Source organism: Taurulus bubalis, assembly GCF_910589615.1.
Source record: "Taurulus bubalis genome assembly, chromosome: 4".
In the NCBI taxonomy this organism is placed as follows: domain Eukaryota; kingdom Metazoa; phylum Chordata; class Actinopteri; order Perciformes; family Cottidae; genus Taurulus; species Taurulus bubalis.
The window spans coordinates 9210693-9235779 of NC_136592.1; the positions used below are offsets into that span (position 1 = coordinate 9210693).

The 25087-nt window shown below is 42.1% G+C and overlaps 4 protein-coding genes across 6 annotated transcripts; 2 read left to right on the forward strand and 2 right to left on the reverse strand.

The window, feature by feature from the left end:
- Nucleotides 1–307: 307 nt before the first annotated feature.
- Nucleotides 308–6314, reverse strand: LOC306735238 (general transcription factor IIF subunit 2-like). 3 transcript variants are annotated; one of them, XM_079216689.1, is made up of 9 exons: nt 6219–6314; nt 5842–5915; nt 5499–5523; nt 4996–5134; nt 3657–3716; nt 2180–2261; nt 1758–1857; nt 1272–1415; nt 308–919 (listed from the first exon to the last, which is right to left on the reverse strand). In XM_079216689.1, exons 1-9 carry the CDS (start codon nt 6282–6284, stop codon nt 797–799), a joined length of 813 nt encoding a protein of 270 aa, XP_079072815.1. In that variant the 5' UTR covers nt 6285–6314; the 3' UTR covers nt 308–796. The 3 variants fall into 3 exon arrangements, with proteins under 3 accessions (XP_079072815.1, XP_079072816.1, XP_079072817.1); XM_079216690.1 differs by lacking the exon at nt 3657–3716; XM_079216691.1 differs by lacking the exons at nt 5842–5915; nt 6219–6314 and adding an exon at nt 5650–5701.
- A 287-nt stretch (nt 6315–6601) lies between these two features.
- Nucleotides 6602–8751, reverse strand: gpalpp1 (GPALPP motifs containing 1). Its single transcript, XM_079216688.1, has 7 exons — nt 8639–8751; nt 8434–8563; nt 8257–8352; nt 7921–8173; nt 7542–7706; nt 7344–7445; nt 6602–7223 (listed from the first exon to the last, which is right to left on the reverse strand). The coding sequence occupies exons 1-7, from the start codon at nt 8724–8726 to the stop codon at nt 7005–7007; spliced, it is 1053 nt and encodes a 350-aa protein (XP_079072814.1). The 5' UTR covers nt 8727–8751; the 3' UTR covers nt 6602–7004.
- Nucleotides 8752–10120: 1369 nt separating this feature from the next.
- ercc3 (excision repair cross-complementation group 3) lies at nt 10121–15313 on the forward strand. The gene is made up of 14 exons (XM_079216692.1): nt 10121–10216; nt 10346–10582; nt 10709–10758; nt 10853–10988; nt 11418–11588; nt 11763–11967; nt 12271–12585; nt 12747–12931; nt 13227–13429; nt 13540–13636; nt 13933–14050; nt 14148–14266; nt 14653–14802; nt 14918–15313. Exons 1-14 carry the CDS (start codon nt 10175–10177, stop codon nt 15044–15046), a joined length of 2157 nt encoding a protein of 718 aa, XP_079072818.1. The 5' UTR covers nt 10121–10174; the 3' UTR covers nt 15047–15313.
- Nucleotides 15314–16801: 1488 nt separating this feature from the next.
- Nucleotides 16802–24829, forward strand: cyp27c1 (cytochrome P450, family 27, subfamily C, polypeptide 1; the record flags this gene model as incomplete). Its single annotated transcript, XM_079216686.1, has 9 exons — nt 16802–17089; nt 18018–18208; nt 18559–18758; nt 19069–19278; nt 20009–20172; nt 22506–22672; nt 22979–23057; nt 23266–23469; nt 23967–24829. The coding sequence occupies 9 exons, from the start codon at nt 16802–16804 to the stop codon at nt 24084–24086; spliced, it is 1623 nt and encodes a 540-aa protein (XP_079072812.1). The 3' UTR covers nt 24087–24829.
- Nucleotides 24830–25087: the final 258 nt, after the last annotated feature.

The following is a 25087-nucleotide window of genomic DNA, read 5'->3' on the forward strand; positions in this document are numbered from 1 at the left end:
GATGTATAACCTATGACTAATTGTATAGTAGGCTGAAGTCGCAATGAGTCGTTTTGGGAGCTATTAACACTGCTGCTCTAAAAAGACTATTTGTCTTGAAGCAGTGGAACATTGGTGCTACTGCCTTGGGTTGCTGGAACGTGACCAGCTGGGGAAGTATAAAGTAACTGAATAATGGAGCAATTAGGAGTCCAACTGGTTCAAACCAAATGAGACTCATCTGCAGTGGATGAGCGCCTCTACAGATATGCGCATATCTGTTGAGGCATTCCATGCAGCTGTATAGTATAAACTCAGACTTTAAAAATATTGTTAAACCATTTAATGCATAATTAATTTAAATTAAAACGGTGCAACTATAGGGAGACTTGCAGCAATTACAATTGTCAACACAGTAAAAATTTAAAAGTCTAAAAACAAAATTCCTTAGTACATGTCAGGTTTGTGGTGAGAGCTACACCTGTGTCAATTATTCAATTCCAAGAAACGTCATACATGCCGGCTCCTGAGCCTCCGCTGGCTAGAACTAAACTCCGGAGGCCTCAAGTGTGCAGGCGCTGTGACCAAGACGATGTCCAGATGAGACGGTGCACACATGATTTCGTTGACTTTTCTAGTCTTCTACAAAATAACAGGATACAACAACCTCTCCCTGTAACACACAGCCTGCGATTGACCTCATCGTCCAGCGTTGCTTTGACCTGACGGTGTAATCTGGAGGCCGACCAAGGCCTGCTTAGAGGGACACCGTCCCTATCAAAATAAAAGGCGGTGTATCGGCCTTGAGGGTCAGAAACTATTCGTCAGTCTTTTCCTCGCCTTGGTAATGTCTGTATTCTGGTTTGAGCTCCCAGGTGTTCTTGTGCGTGCCCTTCACATTGTAGATGCCAATGTCACGCAAGATTTCCTTCAAGTAAATCTGAGAGAAGACAAATATGAAGAAAAAAAAGGATGAATATAATGCTCATTCTCTGAATCAACGTTATAAAACGATAATTTCATCAACAACTCTCACAAGAAAAAGCTAACAGATAACAGAATTGAAATATAGCAAGCAACTGTTTTTAATGATTTTATCTGTCTAATATCCAACTCTATGGTGGATTACGGTAAAACGGTAAAACAGCAAAACTACGGTGGTTGTACTCGTCTATGGATAAATATTGTTAACCCCATGGCTGACGTGTTGAAACGACTCTGATTTAATAGTTTTTTTCAGTGAGTTAAAGGTCCGTATGAGCGGGGTGTTCGATGTTGCCCTCCGGTCTTACCACAGGCTGTTTGGTGATGTCCACCAGGTCTTTGATGTTGTAGTACTGATGCTTCTCAAAAGCCGAAAACAACATGTCCAACACCTGCTGTTTGTCCACTCTTGCTCTCTTTCCCTCCTCCTTCTTTTTCCGGTCGTACTCAAGCTGTGGAAAAAAGGAAAACATCCAGAGGTCAGGAAATGCATACTGACCGTGTAGAGCCACATCAGTGCCTTTACATGTCATGCCTCTTCTATTACAAGTCAGTTGTAATTAGTATCGACTGCTAAATGTTTTTCCCTCTTTAGTATCCATTAATTTATAGACAAGAAATTTGCTTGACAAACATTTGTAAGACAACCACGCAACATTGTTTCTGTGTGCCTTTACATTCATGGTGAATACTTATCCAGAAGCATCAATAAACTACTTCATGTGCAGGTTATATGCTGTATGAGGCGTGCAAAACAAGACCTTAAGATGCATGAAACAAGACTCATGTCTTACATTGTAACTATGGTTGGCCACCGGTTTGTAGTTGCTGGTGACAACTCTATCCAACTGTTGTGACAGCCGGACCGGCTTGGCCAACTCTTCAATCTGCAACCTGTGAGGAAAATGAGAATTACTCACACAAGGCATGCACTGGGAAAGAAGAAAATAAACACCTGTATGATACGACGCAATGCATTACCATATCTATGCAATTAATGTTATATTACTCACTTGTGTGATAGTAATAATACAAATGAAAAAAATACCTTTTGATCATGAATCCTTCCATTTTTTTAATAGTTTTTTGTGTGTAATCATACAGAAGATAGACAGACCTACATCATGAAGTAGACTTGACATAATAAGCTACGTACACACAGGTTCAGGCTCTTAACAAACTGACGTGTGTGAAAATCATTTTCGAGAATACTCGCCTCTTCAGCTTCATGTAGCTTTCACTAACAGCAGGTCTGCACTCCGCCCTCTGCACTACTACTCCCTCCAAGGCGATTTTATCTGAAAGAGAGGTCAGTTCATGAACACCACATCAAAACGTTTGCATTTTTCAGTGCATGTTTACTTCATAAGTAAGGAAGGGTGATCGGTTCCATGTGCGTAACAGATAGATGATGATAGCCGACACTGACCGGCTGGATAATGCGTTGTGAGAAAATAAATAAATACACTCCTATTAATGGGAATTTAATTTGGGTCCAGGCTTGAGTTTCGGAAACTCCACAATTGTGCTTTAAACACTGCGATACCGTAACTCCACTCATCATAATGTGGCTACAACAAACCACCCAACACTGACACACACACACACACACACACACACACACACACACACACACACACACACACACACACACACACACACACACACACACACACACACACACACACACACACACACACACAACCCTAATCTCTCTCTGCTATCACTATTATTCATCACACAGTTAAATCTAATTCAGTCCATGCATTTCTCTTTACTCCCCCAAAAAGTCTCCAATTTCCGTGCAATTGTCCTTTTCTCTGTAAATTATTCATACATAAAATAATATAAACTTCTTTTGCCACGCGCTTTTTTCCAAGTCTATTTCCAGCCCAGCCACACTGGCTCAGAATGGAGGTCACGCTGTCCCTTCCAAGTCCCGAAAGTCATCTATAGGTCGTCCACAGGGCTTACTTGCTGAATGTGACACAGTTTGATGCTGTATTAAGTATTCAATCAGTACTAATGACAATAGCTTAAATAAAAAAAATCTACGTGATTGTAGTTTATGAGTGGGAAAATAAACTAATCAGAAGTCAGTCGTAGCTTTGGCCTTCAAGGACTTCAGAAGCCTCACTGATGGAAAGGTGATCCTAATCTACTTGAACACTGAGCAGGTAAGGAACAAAAAAATGATGATTCCATCCCAGAGGGTTTATTTACCTGTAGTTTTGAAGGAAGCTTGCTAACGTACATAGAATAGATTTAAACTAACATTTAGAAACAGTCAAGATATGAATTATCTTTGCCAACACAATGTCACAACTGGACTGGTATCACAAGCATCACCACGAGCAGGTAGCACTCTACTCAAGCGCAGTGTCCGACCAGACTCTCTTTTTCCATCCTCCAATCAAGATGGTGCAAACGCAGTGCAGAAGTTTCAGATGAATTGGAAATTTGTGCTCAAAAAGGAGAAGCTGCCTGTGTGACGCTTCAGGGCAAAACTGTGCTCCACATGAGGACCATGTGTCTACGGTTTTGGTACCAAAACATGCATCTTCCGAAGCATGTATATGGGTTGCTATTGTGATACGCCACTTATTAATAGTTAAAAAAAGATAACAGACACTCTTTGTGCCTGATCCCCAGAGGTGCAACTTTGTCGCTCGCTGGCGAAACGTAGGACTCACCTGGACCTGCCCCCGCCCCCGAAACTGAGCTGCTGCCATCAGATCTTTCTTCTGACTGGCCTACAGGAAGGGAGGGAGGGTTGGTAAACATGGAAATACAGGGGATGGAAGACGGAGGAAGAAGGGGATCGAACAACAAGAACCACACCCAGGGTTTAGTTGCAGACCAAAAAAGTTTAAATCACACAAGAGCTTCTCGGCGTAATTTTCGGAATATTACACACGCGTGTGCACGAGCAAAGCAAGCATGCCCTCACAAAAATAAAAAGCAGAGACCCTGCACCACCACAAGTACACATCCATGACAGAGCTGCACAAATACTGAACCCGAAAAGAATACATTTTCATATGAGAACACTGTATGTTACCAAAGCAGCAATTAAGGTAATAAACACTTAATTGCAATATGGAAAAAAGGCAGCAGTAATGACCTCCATCTCCTATTTATTTTTTCTGTTAAAATACTGAATTTCACAAGTCTTGATGTCCAACTATGACCAGCTTTTTTTAACGGCTGCCTTACTGGCCAGGTTGCTGTTAGAAAAAGTTCATATTTAGGACAAACAAAGAAAAAACCTGCTACGTGTGCAGCCCTCAAACTCACACGCACACACGAAGACCGCACAGATGCTGTCTCAAAGAAAGCACAGTAGCACAAGCTCACCAGCACCCATAGCAACAACACACCTACATCACACGAAGAGGGCAGACAAGGCTGGTGAAATTCAAACCCCAAAAAAACAAAACATGCAAAAACTCAAATCAACTGCAAATTCATCAATGATGCGTGTTGATATTGATCTATATTCTATGTTAAATTAGTTATGAATGGGGCCATTGTGCCTCATCATGTATCCGTTCTACTGAGATGATTGGAAGTGGACTGAAAAGGTCAAAGCACAAACAAACGACTGACGTTAAGATCAAATACTGAAACCAAATTTCCATTGCACATAGAAATGGAAACACAGATCAGACTGGATGAAGACAAATTTCCAAAAGGCCAGCTCTTTTCCATCAAGTGTTCACTTATCCACCGTGAGCAGCGCACTTCTTAAGTGTACTCTGTTAGGAGGAGGGTGGACGACCTCACACTCTAGGAAAAATGTGTTGAGAGTTCACCACACACAGAGACAAGCAGCGCAGGCAAGGGAATCAAGACAGCAAGCTGTATAAAAGAAAAAAAGAAAGCAGGACGGGCACCTCCACCACCTGATCACACAGAACTTACCTCTGGGCTCTGGCACAAACAGATCATTCACATCACAGAAAGTTTCACTTAAAAGTCTGTTATGAGTGTCTCGTCCGGTTGGGCTCAGAATGAAAAACAGAGACTCACCTGATGAGTTCTCTGTGAAGACCGCCAGCATCTGACCCCCCACCGTCTGCATGGTGAACGGATGGTCGCGAGGCGCCGACACCGTCTTGTCTTCGATACCGTCGATCACGGTCAGCTCTTCATTCAAAGTGAAAGACACCTGTAAAGAGCAGTGTCATCCACAATTAATATTCTCAGCCCCCTTTTTCCACAGCAGGCATGCATACGTATGGTGCCTTGTTCTACTATTGACAAGCACCAACATACTTGTGAAGTACATTAAATCATCAATCGAGAAAACGTCACAGAAGAATCGTGAGAATCTGATCAAACAGTTGTCTATTTAGCCTTTATGAACTACTTTGTGTTTCCCAAACACTGACTATGGTGAATGACTACCTTATTAATTAATTATTATTATGTGTGTGCTACACCATAAGGATGGATATCATCATCATGGCATTGTATGTGGTGGTAGATGTCCATCACCAGGACATATGGTACATCTTTTAAACATCCCTTACCTCTGCTTTTCCTTGGTTTCCTTTCCTTGGAAATCAAAATACAGAGCACAATTATAATTAATTTCTTGGCAGGAATAACAAAGTATCACATTTAATGTTCAATCCATCAGTAGTATAGTAGTAGAATAACAAAACAAAAACATTTTATTACCGTCTAATTACCACTATCGTTTCACCCTTAGCCAACATACACTTTAATTTTTTCCCCTTCCAAAGGAATTGTCTCGTGTTGTTCAATGACTACTATCACTTGATTTAAACCCACATATTAAGCACACATAAACAACTCAAACTGGACAGGCTGGCTTCTGCTATTTCCTCGATGTTGAGATGTTTCACATACTTGCATATTCGGAGTTTCCCGACATCCCCTCTGCCGGTCGCTTTCGCCCATTGTTGAGAGAGATATTTGGGTACCTGCATGAAGAAACATGGGTATAATTCATGGGGGCTGGATTCATACCTTGACAATGGGACCTTTTGGTATTAACTTCAACGTAACAGCTCACAAAAAATATCTTATGATGAGTAGTTGTGATTTTAACTCAATATAGCTAGCCGCTAACTAACAACTAAAGAACTGAGCCAATGTTAGCTACAGCACACCGCTTCAGTGCTAAGCTACATTAGTTAGCCTTAGCGTTAGCTCGGTTTAAGCTACGTTAATGCGTTATTACGTCCTACATCCTGATCCTATTGTTCTTCGAGGAATATACGCACCTTCACAAGCCACACACCCGTGTTCTGCTTGGCACCAGTTAAATCCACTTCTCCTTTCTCTGACATGCTTTAAAATGTTGCTGCTGATAGTTTAACAATTGTATGTAGTTAACGGCACGCATGCGCAGAAGACATACGAAAGTATGGCAACTCTGAAAGTTCATATAAGTGTGTACTTTCTTCACTTTTGACCAGTACGTGCACTTTATTCTTAAAAAAAAGAAAATACAAATAAATAATAAATATATATTATATATATATATATATATATATATATATATATATATATATATATATATATATATATATATATATATCGAGAGCGAGAGGAACATTCACAAATAATAATGCATGGATAATAATGAAACATATAAAAGGTTGAAACAAATTTAATGAACCTATCATTCATACTCAGTGTATCCATTTTACAGAAATCTATTCAGTACAAAATGTTTTTCACAAAATCAATCACTGTATATCAATGTAGGTAAAATATGTCATTTATTTCAGCATTTCTTCCCATTTTACCCCCAGGAGACTAATACAGTGTCTACTGCAAAAATAATGCAAGCTCCACTGGCTGCTGCTTTATAATAGCTTGAATCTGTTTGAAACATTAGCTTTGCGCCCAGTCTGTTTAGTCCAGTTTAGCTCAATTTGATTCCCCATTTATGTAACACATGAGAATCTAAACAAACATAGCCCATAATTTACAAAACATGTATGAAAAATTCAACAGCCAGAATGTAAATTGCAGTCTGCCAGTTTTTACATTTTGACCATTTGTCACAGGAACATTCGGTCCCTGCTGTGGGAGAATCGTGTGTTGAGTTCCTGAGATTTCTTCAGCAGCCGCTCCTTCTGCGCTTCATCAAAGCGATTAACCTGCAGGTCTTCATCCCGATCGAATGCTCTCCTTTCCACTGGTGCGTCAACCTTCTCCTTTGCTTTTTCCTTCATCTTCTTTGTGTGCATACTCACCAGAGACTCAGCACGTTTAGTCTCCTGATAACAGGAGGTGGATAGAAAAACTTTAGTCCCAAGTTTAATGTGAACAATTACATTTAGCAGTAATTTAATATGGGGACACGTAGGATAAAAGAATGCTGAGGTACTACCACGTACGTTATACTTAGACACTTTCCCTGCCATTTCCACGTCCTTCCAGGACATTTTAGGGACATCGACTTCCTCCACCAAACCCTTCTTCTTTTTCTCAAGGCGTTCCTATTGGTTAAGAATAAACCAATGAAATGCAGGTAGAGTAATATATAAGCTACAACATGTTCAATATATAAGGATAAGTTATTTTGCGTTAAATACCACAATCTTGCGCTCCGTGTCTTCTGGCGTATCCGTCCACACAGAGCGATCCTTGTTCTCTGGACCCGACTTCTTCTTGAAGGTCCGAGCCCCCAAGCCAATGTGCTGCAGTTCTGGTGGGAGTTCTGTCATCCATGTTTCTCTGGCCTGGACCTCAGGAGAGTTCTGTTCGCACAGAAATACACACAGGGACAAATTCAGGCCGCAGAGGAGGACAATTTAAAAAAGACATAGGAAAGGAACAGGACTCCCTTGCACCAGATACTTTAGAAAAAGTGTTTTTCTCTGCCATTATACTTCCTCCGCTTGAGAGGTCAATCTGCATGCGTGTAACTTAAGAGTTTTTACAGTGTAGACTCTGCAGGGAGGTAGGACTCACATTTCCCGTCAGCTTGTCTTTCATCCTGCGGGCTCTGCGCTCAAAGTCCTTCGCCACTGAGTCTTCAATAGGCTCTGTGGGCGGCATGGGTCCAATCACGTCCTCGTCCTCCGCCTCGCTGCTGGAGGACTCCGCCCGGTAGCCAGGGGGTAGGGCAGGCCCTGGGAAATCCTCACCATCTTTATCATCATCGTCGTTTTCATATGCTGCTCTGCGAAACCCAGGAGGCAATGCTGGTCCCAGCACAGGTGGCCTGAGGGAACACAATTACATTTACAGCTTCCATATTTGACTATTTATCCACAACATAAATAATGAACTTGAATAATGAACCACCTTTCTGGTGAACTCTGTTGTTTCTTAAATCCTGGTGGTAAGGCTGGTCCAAAATACCAATCATCATCTGTTTGCAGTACCTTTTTGTTCTCCACCCTGTTAAAAAGAAACACAAATTACCATTTTGTTTGTTGAGGCCTATGTTTCTATAACTTCTAGTCCATTATATGAACCTACTTTTCTGCAGATCTTTCTGCAGCTGTGTGTTGTGTTTTCGCTCTTTTGGTCGAAACCTCCGGTTCACTGTCATCCGAGGAGCTCGACGGTTCTCCCCGTTTATAGCCGGGAGGCAAAGCGGGGCCAGAGACTAAGGCAGACACAAACAATATAACATCAACTACCACGGAAAGAGCGACGTATTTTATCCTCTAACGTTACTTACATCCATCGTCGGAATCAGAGTCTTCGTCGCTCTCTTCCTTTCTGAGCATCCGGGGTACAGCAGGTCCCATTGGTTTATCGGACGACATATTGGACACGGAGGACTCGCTCACGTAGTTTCAGCAATTTATATTAAAGTTTTAGAAAAAGGAAAAAGGAAAGGCCGCTCCATAGACAAGAGAAACCTCGAAGGACGAATTTGACCTTTGACTTGGGAAGTAAACAGTCAGGCCTCAGCTGAGTCAAGTTGGCGGAAATTAAACTGCTAGTGGGCTTCAAGAATAAAAGCACAAGACATTACCGTATCCTGAGAGTTTGCTTGCAATTTTAAACATGCAGTCATCTACACCTTTGACGTGCATTAATTACACCAATTAATGGAGATAATTAGTAATGAACTACACTTTGGTGTAGTACAATTAAAAAAGTATTATTAATAAATAAAGTCAAATTATGTAATTTAACATGTTAGTATGTTTGTTTATTGTCTCTTTTCTAAAACTGAATAATATATAACTCTATAGTTACTATTTCAGAATACTTCTCTGTATTTGTAACGCCTTTTGTTTCAAGATCTAAAAAAGTTTATTTTGAAGGCAGAGACCGGAAGTAAGGTATCTACATTATTTTAGTCTACTTGACTCTGGTATTGTGTCGTAGCAGCAGTCGTTCCACAATGCAGTCCAGCTTTGTGGACTTCCAGGAGGACATCAGACATATTATGAAGATATGCCGGTCATGTTTTTAGATAAATCGCCTATTTAAGAGTTTATAAAATGGGTAAAAAAGATAAAGGAGATCGGGGTGAGTTTGTAATGCTAGCTCCGGTTTCACATAGCTCACTGTTAGCTCACTGTGGAAGAGTTGAAGATAATGTGTACTGAACCCTCACATGTCCCTGATGTGTATTGCTGACCACACTTTAGTTTTGCATTTGGAGTCCCTGAACGCCTCCTTTTACTATGCCTTGTTAAATGGTAGCAGTTGTAGTGAAAAGGTGTAACTCCAGGTGATATCTGTACAAAAGAGTATAAAACACAGTCTACATTCAAAACGCAGGAATGGGGACATGACTAAAACGCGTGTGTAATAAAGCACACAGCTTCCTGTTTATATAGCTGTGTGCTCTCATGTTAAAACTATTGCATACTAGCAAAAAGCTTATAGTTAGAGAACAGAACAAGCTGTAATGTTAGTAAAGGAAAGATGTTCCTATAAAACACATGTTAAAATAACTGGGTTTAAAAAGAGTAAATGATATACTGTGATATTGCTAAAACCCTCAAACAAGATAATTCACATCAATATATTTCTGTTGTCTGTTATTTGTCCACCTTTATTGCTGAACATGATTTCTCACTCATGCTGTGGTCTCACAGACAAGAAGTCCAAAAAGCGTGTCTATGAGGAAGAAGAAGAGGAAGAAGAGGTCGTGGGCAGCGAGTCTCAGGAAGCCATACCTGCTGCTGCAGGGAAACACGTGGAGGAGTCCAGTACAAAACTGGATGAGTATGGCGCCAAAGACTACCGTGTTCAGATGATGTTAAAGAATGATAACTCCTCACGCCCCCTCTGGGTGGTAAGACGTCTTTGGATTGTTGATTTCCTCACTTGAGACAGTTTTATTTATTCACAACTTGTGCTCCTCTTTCTGGCTCTCTGTTTTTTTTCTTCTCATCCTCTTTTTTTTTTTTCTTCTCTCCTCCAGGCTCCAGATGGACACATCTTCTTGGAAGCCTTCTCACCAGTGTACAAGTACGCCCAGGACTTCATGGTGGCCATTGCCGAGCCAGTGTGCAGGCCTAACCATATCCACGAGTACAAGTTGACGGCCTATTCCCTGTACGCAGCGGTCAGCGTGGGGCTGCAGACCTCTGATATTGTAGAATACCTGCAGAAACTCAGCAAGACCTCTGTGCCAGATGGAATCGTGCAGTTCATTAAGGTCTGAATAAGAGAGTGTCTTGTGTTTTTAGAGGAGAGGACAATTTCCACATGGATATATTTGTTTGTGCCAGGTGTGCTAATGTAGTTATTTATTCATTGCACTTAATTCCTTTCCTTCTCTCAGCTCTGCACGGTGAGCTATGGCAAAGTCAAGCTAGTGCTCAAGCACAATAGGTAAAATCTCTTTAGCGACCTTTCCCTTCGGTCTTTCCATAATGAATCATCCCGTCAGTGCTCTTCTTAAACTGTGCTGCCTGTCTTCCTTCAGGTATTTTGTTGAAAGTGCCTTCCCTGATGTGATCCAGCGGCTTCTGCAGGACACTGTGATCCGTGATTGTCGTCTCCGCACTGCAGACGGAGCGGACACTGAGCTTATTACTGAAATCGTCCAGAGCAAGTCATTGGTATACCATCCAAAATGTTCACTCACAAACATTAAAGTAATAAATGGTAATAATGGGTGAAGATGCAGATGCAAAAGATTAAACAATTCTACAGAATCTTCCACCAAAGAAGATTTACAATGTTGCGTTATTGGTGTGAACCCCCACCAATATGTTGCACTATATTGCATTGTGATGTGCTCTACTTAACAGGTTGGGGGCAGATGCTGCAGCTACCGCTCAATGGCAGCACAATCAAGATTTTAAACCTGTGTGTAAAATGCACACAAAATAGTATTAATGATGTGAGGAAAGACGTCTTGTGATGCTGGAACCAAACATTCATATTGGGCTCAATTATGATACCATCTAACTAGAAAGCAATATGTCATGTCATGTAGAAAACTGTTGTCCTGGTCATGAAAAATGTCACTTTGTGTCTCCTGAAAGATTTCAAAGTCTATTGAAGAAAAGGGGGGTACTTCTAGCACACAACAGTCCGACGATGGACAAACCTCAACCCAGCAGGTCCCTGAGGACATCTTCAGCTACTATGAGCAGATGGATAAAGAAGAAGAGGAGGAGGAAGAGACTCAGACTGTGTCTTTTGAGATCCGCCAGGTACACCTCCGATTTCTGTTCTGTTTCTTTTGCAGGTTCATGAGTAAATCATTTTACATTACTGCTGGGCATGTATTCTGTTTATGTTTTGTGGCTTCATTTCAAATGAAGCACCATGTTTCAAATCCTATTTGTGTGCCCTACACTGAATGGTTCTCCTCTGATCTGGTGTAGGAGATGATCGAAGAGCTGCAGAAGCGTTGTATTACGATGGAGTACCCCCTCCTGGCCGAGTACGACTTTCGCAATGACACAGTCAACCCAGACATCAACATAGACCTGAAGCCCACTGCTGTGTTGCGGCCCTACCAGGAAAAGAGTTTGCGCAAGATGTTTGGGAATGGACGCGCTCGCTCTGGGGTCATCGTGCTGCCCTGCGGTGAGACAGCTGGCTTACTGCACACGATGGAGGACGGAACATTGAGTGACAAAACAGAAAGGACAAAGCATTTCGTCACAATCAAAATACAGTCTTGAAAAGGCAAAAAAATGGTAGAACTTGAAAATGAAATAATATGGGATATCAATTATTACAAATATTTGCTTTGCTCATAAGAAACAAGGGATTGACTGCTGAACTTGGTAGCCTTAATGTAGGCGTACACCCTCATCCCAACTGTTAGTATCCTGTGTGTAAAAAAGCTTGTATGTTTGAATATTTTATTTCCCTTTTGCTTTGCAGGAGCGGGAAAATCCCTGGTGGGCGTGACAGCGGCTTGCACAGTGCGTAAACGCTGCCTGGTGTTGGGGAACTCCTCGGTGTCAGTGGAGCAGTGGAAGGCTCAGTTCAAGATGTGGTCCACCATCGATGACTCTCAGATCTGCCGCTTCACCTCAGACGCCAAGGACAAGCCCATCGGCTGCTCAGTGGCCATCAGCACCTACTCCATGCTGGGCCACACCACCAAGCGCTCCTGGGAGGCCGAGAGAGTCATGGAGTGGATGCGGAGCCAGGAGTGGGGACTCATTATCCTGGATGAGGTGCACACAATCCCTGGTGAGCTGTTACTGCACATCAGTTTTCCAGACAACTGAATATTTCGTTCCAATGTGACAGCGTTATGCGAAGAGTATTTTGAAGTAATAGTTTGGGATACAATGGGATGTAGGTGCCTAATTTAGTGATATAATCCACATCATTTTGTGCTTCCTCTGTAGCCAAGATGTTTCGTCGGGTTCTGACCATTGTCCAGGCACATTGCAAAATGGGGCTCACTGCCACACTGGTCAGGGAAGACGACAAGATTGTGGACCTGAATTTCCTAATTGGGCCTAAACTATTTGAGGCCAACTGGATGGAATTGCAGAACAATGGCTACATTGCCAAAGTCCAGTGCGCAGAGGTAAGTCTTTCCAATATTAATACAATACATTTAGATAAAGGAACATGCACATTATATTTATAACTAGTGTTGATCAAGTTCTCTGGATAGATTCGATAGACTTGCCATATGGAGCAATGTGCAAAAAGTTGAATAATTTGTGTTGGTGCCTCTTGTGAACTAGAGTTGACCCTTAATGAACCTCAATATAACATGACCGATGTAGCTGCAGTAAAGATTCAACATAACAAGTACAAGTGAGCATGTTCCACATTGATGAAGCTGTCTGAGCAATGTAGCCATGTCTGTGCTTCAGGTGTGGTGCCCGATGTCTCCAGAGTTTTACAGGGAGTACGTGTCCATCAAGACGAAGAAGCGCATCCTGTTTTATACAATGAACCCCAATAAGTTCCGCGCTTGCCAGTTTCTCATTCGCTTCCACGAGCGTCGCAATGACAAGATCATGGTCTTCGCTGACAACGTCTTTGCCTTGAAGGAGTACGCCATTCGCCTCAACAAGTAAGTTATTGACAACAAGAGCAGCATTTCGAATACTTCGGTGGACTGCCTGTTCGGGCACGATTTCTGAAGTTTTTTTTAAAAATTCTGTTGTGATTTTTCATCTCCAGGCCTTACATCTATGGTCCAACCTCTCAGGGGGAACGAATGCAGATTTTACAGAACTTCAAACACAACCCCAAGATCAACACCATTTTCATCTCCAAGGTAGACCAATCAAACTATTATTGATTTCCTCAATGTACAGTAATATGGACCATACTCATTCAGCCATGTGCCCCCTTGTGGACAGTAGGTGGCATACCACTGTATTAGACGACTGATTGAGTGTTTCATTTGCCTGGTCTCAGGTGTTTTCTGTCCCTCGGTGGGTTTATATGGACGCTAACAGTTAAATCCGATTTGAAATGACATTCCAGTATCCTGCTGGCCTCCTCTTCAAGACATTTACCCCATTCTGAAACACATGATATCAAATCAGAAACATGTTCTTCTATGAACAGGTTGGAGACACCTCATTCGACCTGCCAGAAGCCAACGTTCTGATCCAGATCTCCTCTCACGGTGGATCACGTAGACAGGAGGCCCAGAGGCTTGGTCGAGTCTTACGAGCCAAGAAAGGTCAGTCTATCTGCAAAAAACAACAACAACACATCTTGTTCGCCTATGCATGAAACATGCTAATGTAGCGGTTTTGTCTATCTATCTGCTTGTTTAGGAATGGTAGCAGAGGAGTACAACGCATACTTCTACTCACTGGTGTCCCAGGACACCCAGGAGATGGCTTACTCCACCAAGAGGCAGAGGTTCCTGGTGGACCAAGGTTACAGCTTTAAGGTTTGTTCACCACTGCAACAACTTGTCATCTTCACACAATTTGAACTTATTTATGTCTTCCCCTCGGATTGCACCGCACATTTATCCATGAACCAGGATAGAAACTGGTTTCAGAAAAAGAATCTTCCTCTCACAGAGACTTCACCCGCTCTGTTGTAGATGGGCCTCTACACAGTTTATTCAAGAGAAATAGAGTTCATATCAAATGACAAAATGCCTCAATCTATTTGTTTTAAAGCATTTGTGAAAAAAAATATTCAGGACAAATGGGAACATGAATTACAAAAAGTGTGTACCTGATCGTTGGTCCTCATTTATGCGACGCCTCATTCTTGTACCATTTCCAAATACCATCTCTATGATGTCCTGTTTCTTTTCTTTCATAGGTGATCACAAAGTTGGCCGGAATGGAGGAAGGGGACCTAATGTTCTCCACGAAGGATGAGCAACAGCAGCTGCTTCAGAAGGTTCTAGCTGCTTCAGACCTGGACGCTGAGGAGGAATTGGTGGCGGGGGAGCTGGGTGGACGACCACAGGTGAGGGTCTTTGCTGAACCTGGACTCAGAAAGCACATACACTTAATTGCCTTTGCGTTGTGCTATTGTATACAATACTATTCTCACTCCCCCCCCCCCCTTGCTTCCTAAACAGTTCTCCAGGCGAACAGGAACCATGAGCTCCATGTCCGGTGCAGATGACACAGTGTACATGGAATATCGAGGCAGCAAAGCCGCATTAGGAAAAGGCATTCATCCCCTGTTCAAGCGCTTCAGAAAGTAGATGCACTGCCTCACACCCCGACACCTCAAGACGGACTCACTTTCAACAAGACAACAGAACAATGTTAGGCAGAAATAATAATACATATGGACTATGAGGATAGTGTGGAATAACCCTTGTCCTGTTATTATTTTGTCAGTAAAATGTCACGTCACAATAATCTGTTTTCTTATGTTAGTTGATTAATATGTTTTTTGTTCTGGAGCATCCACCTTTCACTTTTTCTAATTATGTTATGTAAAAAGAATAAAAGCTCTTTTTGTTTTATTTTTGTGTGTGTTTTTTACAAGTCTCAAATCATTACATCTGTAAATGTAGGAGGCTAAAATGAATGTTAAACTGTCAAGAAATTATTAATAAATATTTAAGTTATATAAAGTGGTGTTTAACAGACACAAGCCAAATAGAGCATGCCAACATTCAAAATCAAAAGTTAAAAAGATATAATAAATGATTTGTCCCTGCCAGCAATCATTGTGACACTAGGGACTACTGGATACTCATCACTCATCACAGCAGACCAATTTATTTGAATGTGCTTGGCATGAGTAAACACTTGGATTGGTGAGGGGTTGGGGTCTACTTCCTCTGCTGGTGAATGATTTGAAGTCATCTCAAAAACAACATTCAGTCTGGTTCCTTGTGCAAGCTGCCTTGTGCCGAGTGGTAAAATGCCCACCTCTTTTTCGCCACTAACCTGTTTCACCCTTTCTTTGGCCCGCTCAGATTAATCCCTGTTGAGATTTTGGGCTTGTTTAAGGTGTGATCAGTAGTAATTATGTTTTGAATTAATGTTTCTGCTGAGGTGGAGAGTGAGAGAGAGAGAGAGAGGGCCTTTCAACTAAAGCACATATGTAACAGGAGGTGGTGGCGGGGGGGATACAGAGAAAACATGATATGAAGTCCTCTGATTCACATCCTAATAATTGAAGCATGGCTTGTGAGTCACTTGTGATTGTCAACTCAAAAAGAAAGCCAAATATAGCTGATTTAGCTCAGTGATTGCGTTGGCCAGAAAGGTAATACAAGTGATGAGTTCAGGGTTTATCTGCCATTTATGTTTTGGAAAGCCTCAAGAGAAATGTTATGCTTGCATTAAAGCTCACATCTCGTGTCTCTATGAGCTACAGATTTAAATGTGTATATATATATATATATATATATATATATATATATATATATATATATATATATATATATTTTTTTTTTTGCAATCTGTCTCAATCTGAATGTTGATCGAGATTACGTTCAGGTAAACTGTGGAGGGATTGTCCTTTGTTGTTGTATGATTTATGTAAACATGCAAATTAGCCTTATCTAACATTAATCACATTCACATTGATTCAATGTCTGTGTGTGTGTGTGTGTGTGTGTGTGTGTGTGTGTGTGTGTGTGTGTGTGTGTGTGTGTGTGTGTGTGTGTGTGTGTGCTTGTGTGCTTGTGCACGTGCACACACACTGATTGATCGCTGTGATGTAAGTATATTTAGGCAAATTGTAGCGCACTCCTTTCCCAAATAAGGCCTTTTGGGGAAACGCCCACACCCGAATACAGAGTTATCCCTCCCTTCTTTTGAAGCCAACATCCAATCCTCTTCCACTTCTGCACTCGTACAAGCGACCCTTTAAAAGCGTTCCATAATACATTCCCGCCTAACATTAGCTCTACCGTTCGGGGAAGAGTGTGTTTGCGTGTGCCAAGGACATGCGTTTGCAGATTTCTTGAGCACAGAACCACCAAACAAGTGTCCAAACAATGGCAACCCTGAATAATTTTACGGCCGCATATTGGAAGACTCTTCAAGGCGACCGGCTAAAGAAGCAGCTGTTCCTTTTACGCGCCGTGCACAAGTCGGCAGCCAGCGAGGCTTCTGGGATCTCCGCAGCTGGAGAAGAGGCCATGCCTGACAGACTGATCACACCGGAAGATGTCGGCAAGAAAACCCGAATCATGACCCTGAAGGAGATGCCTGGACCCAGCACCATCGGCAACTTGATCGAGTTCATCTGGAGAGACGGGTTTAGCAGAATTCATGAAATTCAGGTAATGTTGTCCATATATAACGTTAGCTTTCTTTGTGCTTTTTCTCGTCTTGTATGCTAGGTTAAATCATTTATTTGCGTTTTACCGATGGCCGTGAGCCACGTATTCTCAACGTCAGCCAAATGTGCCACCTATGCGTAAAATGGCACAGACAGTTGCGTAAAAGTGCACCAAGAGTTTGGTCAGCTTTCCATTCCAGCAGTGTGTAAGGGGGTTTCATGCTACACTGCAGGCGTTATCTCCATTACAATATACAACACATAATCTTGTTGTAAATCGCTTTGCTATCAGTCTGTAGAGAAAACCTTTAAAAAGCTGTAATAAGAAATTAGCCAAGCCCAGATGTCAATCAGCATGAAAAAAACGTACAAAAACAGCATACAAAATATGTACCGTTTTGTTCCATATTTCTTGTGATGGTGTCAGGACAAGTAGTGGCTCATCTTCAAGGAAGCGGACCCAAACTGATAATGACATATCTAAAAAGAACCGTAAAGATTTAGATAAAGCCCTCTTTCTGTCCTAATTTAATCATCATCGGTGCAGCCCCCAGACATTAACATCCAGACTTACTCCAGCATTCAGATAAAGAAAGGTTAGTATTTTAGGATTGTGGCTAAATGAAGATTTAAGTAAGGCCATTGTAACAAACTGGATCTACTGGAGATCTCTGCCTTCCTTATCTTTACCATTATGACTTGATCCACATCAATCGGATACAATCAAAAATACATTAACATTTCCGAGCTAAATCATATATTTAACCTAATGGCCTGTATCTGCATACACATATCCTGCGTTACATTACATTTAGATTTGATAAATTATCTGTCTGTCTAAAAGAGTGAAATCAGTCCTGGATTGCCCCCCAAAAGAAACAAATGTGATTTTGTTTGTATGCGTCTGTGTGTTTCTACTGCTTTTATAGCTGGAGCACAGGAAGAAGTATGGCAAAATTTTCAAATCCCGTTTTGGGCCCCAGCTGGTGGTGTCAGTGGCCGACCGTGACTTGGTGGCTGAGGTACTGAGGGCTGAGGGCGTGGCACCTCAGAGAGCGAATATGGAGTCCTGGAAGGAGTACAGAGACATGATAGGCAGTTCCACTGGCCTTATCTCAGCGTGAGTCACTCTTCAACCTTTGATATTTTTTTTTGGAGTTCAAGGACCTCCTAAAATTTGTGATTTCCATATGTGTAGATGGATTTAGCTAATGTCCAGGGTTGGCTCACTCATAGTATGGATACCCTTTTACTTCTCAATAGTCTGCTTTTTGTTTCTATGAACTCTTTTGGCGTCAATACTCAAAATGATAGTAGTGGTGAAGCTAAACTCAACAGCTTCACCACTAACATTCTTCATGAAAACAAGCCTGTTTCCTCCAAATACATCTGCGAATGTCCTGCATTATTACAAAACGACACTAAAGGGATGCCAAATAGTCAGCTTGTCTCTTGTGTGCTGTTCTCCAGTGAGGGAGACGATTGGCTGAAGATGCGGAGCGTGCTCAGGCAGCTCATCATGCGTCCCCGTGATGTAGCAGTCTTCTCTGATGATGTGAACGAAGTGGTCGATGACCTCATCAAGAGAGTTTGTATTCTGCGCACCCAGGAGCCTGACGGAGCAACTGTACTCAATGTGAATGACCTCTTCTTCAAATATGCCATGGAAGGTTGGTAGATATCCTACACAGGGTGTTTGTGAATGACTAGGATGTTGGAAAAGACTGATTTGAAAAGGATGGTGTAGGTTAGGTATGGTGGGGGGGGGGGGCCTTCAGAGAGGACAAAATGTAGGCAGATAGAGGTGATGTCAGAGAGAGGAAAAATACAAATAAACCCTGTGCACATTGTGATGCACCTGTGTTACATTCCAGTTAGACTTCAGGAACACGGGATGGGAAGGAATCCTTGCAGATTTCCAACCGTACAAAAACAATTATTCAAACTATGTCTCCCTCTTCCCTGCCATTGTCCTTACAGGTGTAGCAGCCATTTTGTACGAGACCCGATTAGGCTGTTTGGAAAATGAGATTCCCCAGGAAACCCAAGACTACATCAGCGCGCTGCACCTCATGTTCAGCTCCTTCAAGACAACTATGTATGCCGGGGCCATCCCCAAGTGGCTCCGACCCGTCATCCCCAAACCATGGTTGGAGTTCTGTCTCTCCTGGGATGGCCTCTTCAAATTCAGTAAGTGCAGTCATAGGCACAAAAACGACAACCTTTTTTAGTATACTTGTATGTGCCTGTGGATTATCTGCCTGCAGTACTTTCATAATAAAAGTGCCTTCCAGCAGTAAAGTACTAAATTGAAGCAGATCGGTAGAGAAATCCTGAGTCAGACTTGACCAAGCTTCTCCAGAGCCACAGAAGAAATTATACAACTTTTTCCCAGGAGCACTCTCCATGGTAAATCAGAGTAATGCTTCAAGATTCCCTGTGCTTTTTTTCAGGATGACTGGAGGGGCTTTTAAGGAAGCTGTGGACTTTTTAAAAGGCACACAATAGGAACTTTTGCATCGTCCAAAAAACAGTTGGAGGCAGAGAGAAAGTACCACTTCACATGTTTCCAGAATGACTTCCTCCGAACATCATTATAAAACAGTTCTCAGTGTGTAAATATGTTAGATAATGCTTTCTCTGTGGTACTTTGAAAAAAGGTACATCTTGGTTCTGGTTCAGCATTTGCAAACCTGTTTTGTTTCTTTTCAAGTAAATAGCCTGGCATCAATAGAAAAGAATTTTGATTTGCATATAAATCTCTACTGCTCTATCATGGGATTGTGGGAGTAAGGGGCCCCTCTGTTACGGTCTCAGTTTCTTTTTTTTCCATTTCCTTCACTACTCTCTTTCACCTCCCCTTCTCCCCCTCCCCACCTTTTCCATTCATCCCAACTTGTTTTACTCCGTCTGATTCCAGGCCGTTTACACGTTGATAAGAGGCTTGGCGAGATCAAGGCACAGCTGGAGCGGGGAGAGGATGTGAAGGGGGGACTGCTCACACACTTGCTAATTACCAAGGAGATGACCATGGAGGAGATCTACGCCAATTTAACGGAGATGCTACTGGCTGGGGTCGACACGGTGTGTGTGTGTGTGTGTGTGTGTGTCTTTAATTCCATGTGCATGGAGGGCTTTGAGGAGTGTAGAGGTTTTTTTGGAGGAGCTGGAGGGGTTGGGAGTTTGTGTTTGTGTGTGTGTGTATTTCAGTCTTGAGTTTCAGGGGTTGGGTTTCTGGCGCCACGTCCATGCCTGTGTGGCTGTGCCAGCGTCGGGTCAGCGCAGTGAATCGGGAGGTTACACAGTATCCCACTGACAAACTTGTTCTCACTCAGATTTGGTTTCTTGTCATTGTCTGTTAGAGCTACACAGGGGGAGCTTTTGTCTTTTTTTTTTTCTTCTTCTCCTTCACCAGACATCTGTGTTGTGTTTCGATTTTGAAACAACATCATTTCAAATAATGAAGACTTTTGGTTTAATGACATTGAAGTATCTTTTTCGAGGCTAAGTTTGACCTTTTTCTAATTGGCAGATTAAAGAATAGAGAAATGGGAAACACTTTAGAGGAGCAGAGACATGACATACGCTGTCAGCCCACTGAGTCATCAGACCCCCCTCCCTCGCACAACACAATTTAATAGACAGAAAGTCAAAGAGGTTCACAAAAGATATTTGAAATGAAACTCAAAATGTTCCTGAAAATCAGTTGCCCGATAAAGCTTGATGTTCCAACTGCTGCACACTTGACGGGTATGTGTTTTTATCTGCACCTGAACTGTGTGCACAGTTGCTGCCTAATTTGTTATGGGTACTGTCAGATTAATGATAATTATGGGTGTAGGAAGTTTTGTTCTGAGCTGGGGGCCAAGGGATAAAAGGGTGTGTGTGTTTTTGTTGAACTTGTGGCAACGGCCACGTCCTGGTAGGGGGTGGATTTTAGCTGAGCCATTACCTGACCCCGTGGTGCATTTCCCTTTTACTCAGCGTGCACACAAGAGCTGTCAAGACACATTAGCTACAGCCAGAGTTATATCCCAGAGTGGGCAGAGGTGAGAAGAGTGGGAGAACAAAGGGGGTTGGCCTGAGGAAGAGTGACTCTGTCATGAAACCGCAAAGGTTGGGAAGCTGGCGTCACAAGCGGGGGAGAAAGACGAGTTGGGTGTCTGATAGATGTTAGAAGAGGATATATGTTAGATAGACGGGGGAAGCCTTAGCCTTTCTGGGTTGTTTTTGGATGAGCCTTTGTCATATGATTCCTCTCTGGCTTTGTCTGAGGTGTTGCCAGCATCTGTCCCAGCCGGGGTTGATTGGTTGCAAGTTGGTGTAGATGGAGAGAGGGGGGATGATAGGGGGAAGAGGGAGATGGAACAGTGAAAAGCATGGTGGGGCTTATACAAGGATAGAGCCTCTTTTGATCATTAGTTAGTGAAAGATACTGACCTTCAACTGACCTCTGGAGGGTGTATTCAGTGTTATGTTGGGGGTGGGTGTACAAGGCTGGACCTCAGACACCGGTATAAATCATGGCATGCATGGGTGTAAAATGGAGGAGGTTGGATGGAAAGATAGGCTGGATGCCAAAGAAAAAAGATGTGGGTCGGGGTAACAAGGCATTTGGTACAGTGAGGGAAGATAATTTGCTCCCCTGCGTACGTCATTGAAATTAATTTATCAGTGACTTATGAGTCTGAAAAATGACGGGTTGAGAACAGAAGATGGGATGATGGGAACAAGTTGCTAGAGCAGACACGAAAGGGGAAATACTAATCTGGGTGTGTCTAATGACAAAGGGAAGTGTGTGTGTGTGTGTGTGTGTGTGTGTGTGTGTGTGTGTGTGTGTGTGTGTGTGTGTGTGTGTGTGTGTGTGTGTGTGTGTGTGTGTGTGTGTGTGTGTGTGTGTGTGTGTGTGACACACACAACGGCGAGATCTGACAAAATATAAAATTGTGGGACTGGTTTAAAATTCCATTTGTTTCTTGTGATGCGCTAATTAATTAGGATTATTTTCAATACTGCGTATCCTCATTACTGCTTTAAACCCCACCCTGCAATGCTGCTGTTGGAAAAGTGTCGAACAATAGAGCCTTTTAATCAAGGTGCATTTGGATGAGAGGCCGGTGGCTTAAGAGCTCTTGAGTGCAGCTGGTGGAGTGGACTCAAGTGTCCTCACAGCACGTGGAATAACACCCTCTCCCTCAAAGCCACACAGTTATGCAACTTCACAGAAACTCTGACATCAGCTTACATTGCAGTCAAACCTATTGCAAAACATAAAAAAAAGAAGGCAAAATCTCCACATGATTTAATTTAAACGCAAATAAACAATACTAATGTTACACATACAAAGAGTTATGTTTACCACTGATTTAAAAAAAAAAAAAAAATAATAAATAAGATATCCTTTTCTATTCTCTCAGACGTCCTTCACCCTGTCCTGGGCCAGTTACCTGTTGGCACGGCACCCGCATGTACAGCAGCAAATCTTTCAGGAAGTGACGAACACTCTGGGACCAGGAGCAGTTGCTACGGCCGACGATGTTCCTAGTCTGCCTCTCGTCAGAGGGTTGGTCAAAGAGACACTCAGGTGCAGACTGCATGGATAGTTTCAATCTTACGTTTTTTTTCTTCTTTTTCTTCACTGTCGAGGTCTCACGTTTGTTTTAGTTTTTGGTTTGTCCTCACTTGCAATGTTCGAAACAACTCACCAATAGGTGCATATACTTTAAAAGTTAGGCTTTCGCTTTGTTCAATATGTTCACATCTTTAATTTCTTTATCTTTCTCTGTGTGTGGCTTTTACTTTTCCAATTATCTTGGACTTAAACTTTCCAAGAAGATGAATGTATAGTGCTGTTGAATAACAGTCTTTGTGTACCCCTCCCTGGGAGCAGGCTTTTTCCAGTTCTCCCTGGAAACGGACGGATTACCCAGGATGACTTGGTTGTAGGCGGATACTTCATCCCCAAAGGGGTAAGACATAATAGATGAGAGTCCTCGAGGGTGCATGTTGCAGAAAAGGCATGAACGTGGGTGAAGCCAAAAACATTACAGTGGGCTCAGATGTAACCTGAGCCTACATTACTCCTACGTCTCTCCCTTCCCCTCTTGTACACATACAATAGTCCAGCTGTTTTCATTACCCAACTGACAGCCTTTTTTTTTTCTCTCACTTTGTTAGACTCAGTTGGCCCTTTGTCACTACTCCACATCGTTCGACGAAGAGAACTTTGCCGATTCTTCAGACTTTCGACCGGATCGCTGGATACGGAAAGATTCCACGGATCGCGTCGACAACTTTGGCTCAATTCCCTTTGGCTACGGCATCAGGAGCTGCATTGGCAAGAGAGTAGCAGAGTTAGAGATGCATCTAGCTCTCACAAGGGTAAGGAATTCATCACTTGGCTACAAACAATGCGTCTTCAAACATGTCTCTAAATATTCACCTATATGTATGACTGAATGAAGGTCTTATTTTGTGTCATGCATACAACAGTGCTAGGCTCTCATGGGGCGGGCAAGACGCCATAAAATATATGAGCCAGATCCAGCGCAAACTTAAGCAAGTTTCACAATCAGACCTTCAGGTCTTCATTGGCTACAACACAAATCACAGACAAAAACATGAACTTTATAATACGGAATAAATCAGTTTAAACATAACGTCAGGGTTTTGTGGAGTCGTTTCATGGAAAATTGACATTCTTTAATTATTGTAGTTGGTGTAGAACAAACATCTTTAAATATTTATGAATCTGCCAACCTCAATGGCCAGAGTAAGTGTCCAAGTTCCCAGCTGTGCTACTAAATATGTTTGGCTTCAAGAGAAATGCATTTAAATGTACTCTGATTGACTTCTCTGTGTCTTTGCCACGTGTGCAGCTCATTCAAAGGTTCCACATTTGCATGTCTCCGCTCACCGCTGATGTCAAGGCCAAAACCCACGGCCTGCTGTGCCCTGCTGCCCCCATCCACCTGCAGTTCATTGACCGGGAAAACTAGACTCTGACTCCATACGTTCTACTGTATTGTATGTTTTATTTTAAAGCACTGATTCATTATTGTTTTTTATTATACTGCTTTTAATACACCTTCCATTGTTAGGAGACATTGAGACACATTGATTTTGTAAAACCTCAGTCTCAGACACAACCTGTTGGTTAGAGTGTAAAGATAGAAGCGTTTGAAGTATATTATTTGTATGTAGTGAAACAACTGCAGTTTGGCCTGTTACTCCTTCCATGTATTCTATTCAAAATAGTGAGTGGAAAAATTAACTATAATCTTTGTGTGTGTGTGAGAGAGAGCGAGAGAGAGCAGTCACACTGTTTCTTTCTGAAGTTTGAGAGAGCAATTCACTGAGTGTTCAAGTCAAGAGTATGAATGTACTGAAAATCATTATCTTTTAAGAGGTACAGTATGTATATAATGAGCTTTATTTTGATTTTTTTATTGAGAGATAATGTATGTTACTGAAAAGTTTTTGCAAGAGGGAATATGTGAGTTGGATTTTGCTATTGTGACGGATCACACTGGTTTGAAGGGAAGAAAATGGAAACTTGTACATCTTTGTAATGATCTACTCTTTTATCTCTATGTATCCTTTTATACTGTAGTTCCAGTGAAACTGGGAAACTATAAACATGATCAAAATATTATTATAAACAGTGTTGTCCTTTGTTCAGGTCTTTAAGTCCACAATATTTTTAATATGCCAGTTTCAATAGTGCGTCACATCTCAGGGTTAACAAAGCAACACTGGATGCTTTTTTTTTTCTTTTTCTTTTTTAACACTACAAACAGAGCAATGGAAGGAAATATGGGGAGAACAAAGAAAATAAATCTGTCCTCCTGTAGTTTTTTTTGAGTCAAGTTTTCTTTTATGTGCATGAGTTCATGTGCGTTCACACTGATGCACTGTAACCAAAAGCTTTATGATTCCAGTGACTAAACTCCTGTGCCCCTAAATTTGGTTCAAAATTAATCCAGCGCTACATTGAGTT

Excerpts from the sequence above, each read along its gene's own strand:
- LOC306735238 (XM_079216689.1), bottom strand. The coding sequence starts at position 6,284 with ATGTCAGAGAAAGGAGAAGTGGATTTAACTGGTGCCAAGCAGAACACG. Across the intron at positions 1,858-2,179 it reads AGCTACATGAAGCTGAAGAG|GTTGCAGATTGAAGAGTTGG; the intron begins GCGAGTATTCTC and ends TTTTCCTCACAG. Across the intron at positions 920-1,271 it reads ACATCACCAAACAGCCTGTG|ATTTACTTGAAGGAAATCTT; the intron begins GTAAGACCGGAG and ends GTCTTCTCTCAG.
- gpalpp1 (XM_079216688.1), bottom strand. The coding sequence starts at position 8,726 with ATGTCGTCCGATAAACCAATGGGACCTGCTGTACCCCGGATGCTCAGA. Across the intron at positions 8,174-8,256 it reads CAACAGAGTTCACCAGAAAG|GCCACCTGTGCTGGGACCAG; the intron begins GTGGTTCATTAT and ends GTGTTCCCTCAG. Across the intron at positions 7,446-7,541 it reads ACACGGAGCGCAAGATTGTG|GAACGCCTTGAGAAAAAGAA; the intron begins GTATTTAACGCA and ends CTTAACCAATAG.
- ercc3 (XM_079216692.1), top strand. The coding sequence starts at position 10,175 with ATGATGTTAAAGAATGATAACTCCTCACGCCCCCTCTGGGTG. Across the intron at positions 11,968-12,270 it reads GGTCATCGTGCTGCCCTGCG|GAGCGGGAAAATCCCTGGTG; the intron begins GTGAGACAGCTG and ends TTTGCTTTGCAG. Across the intron at positions 12,586-12,746 it reads TGAGGTGCACACAATCCCTG|CCAAGATGTTTCGTCGGGTT; the intron begins GTGAGCTGTTAC and ends CTTCCTCTGTAG.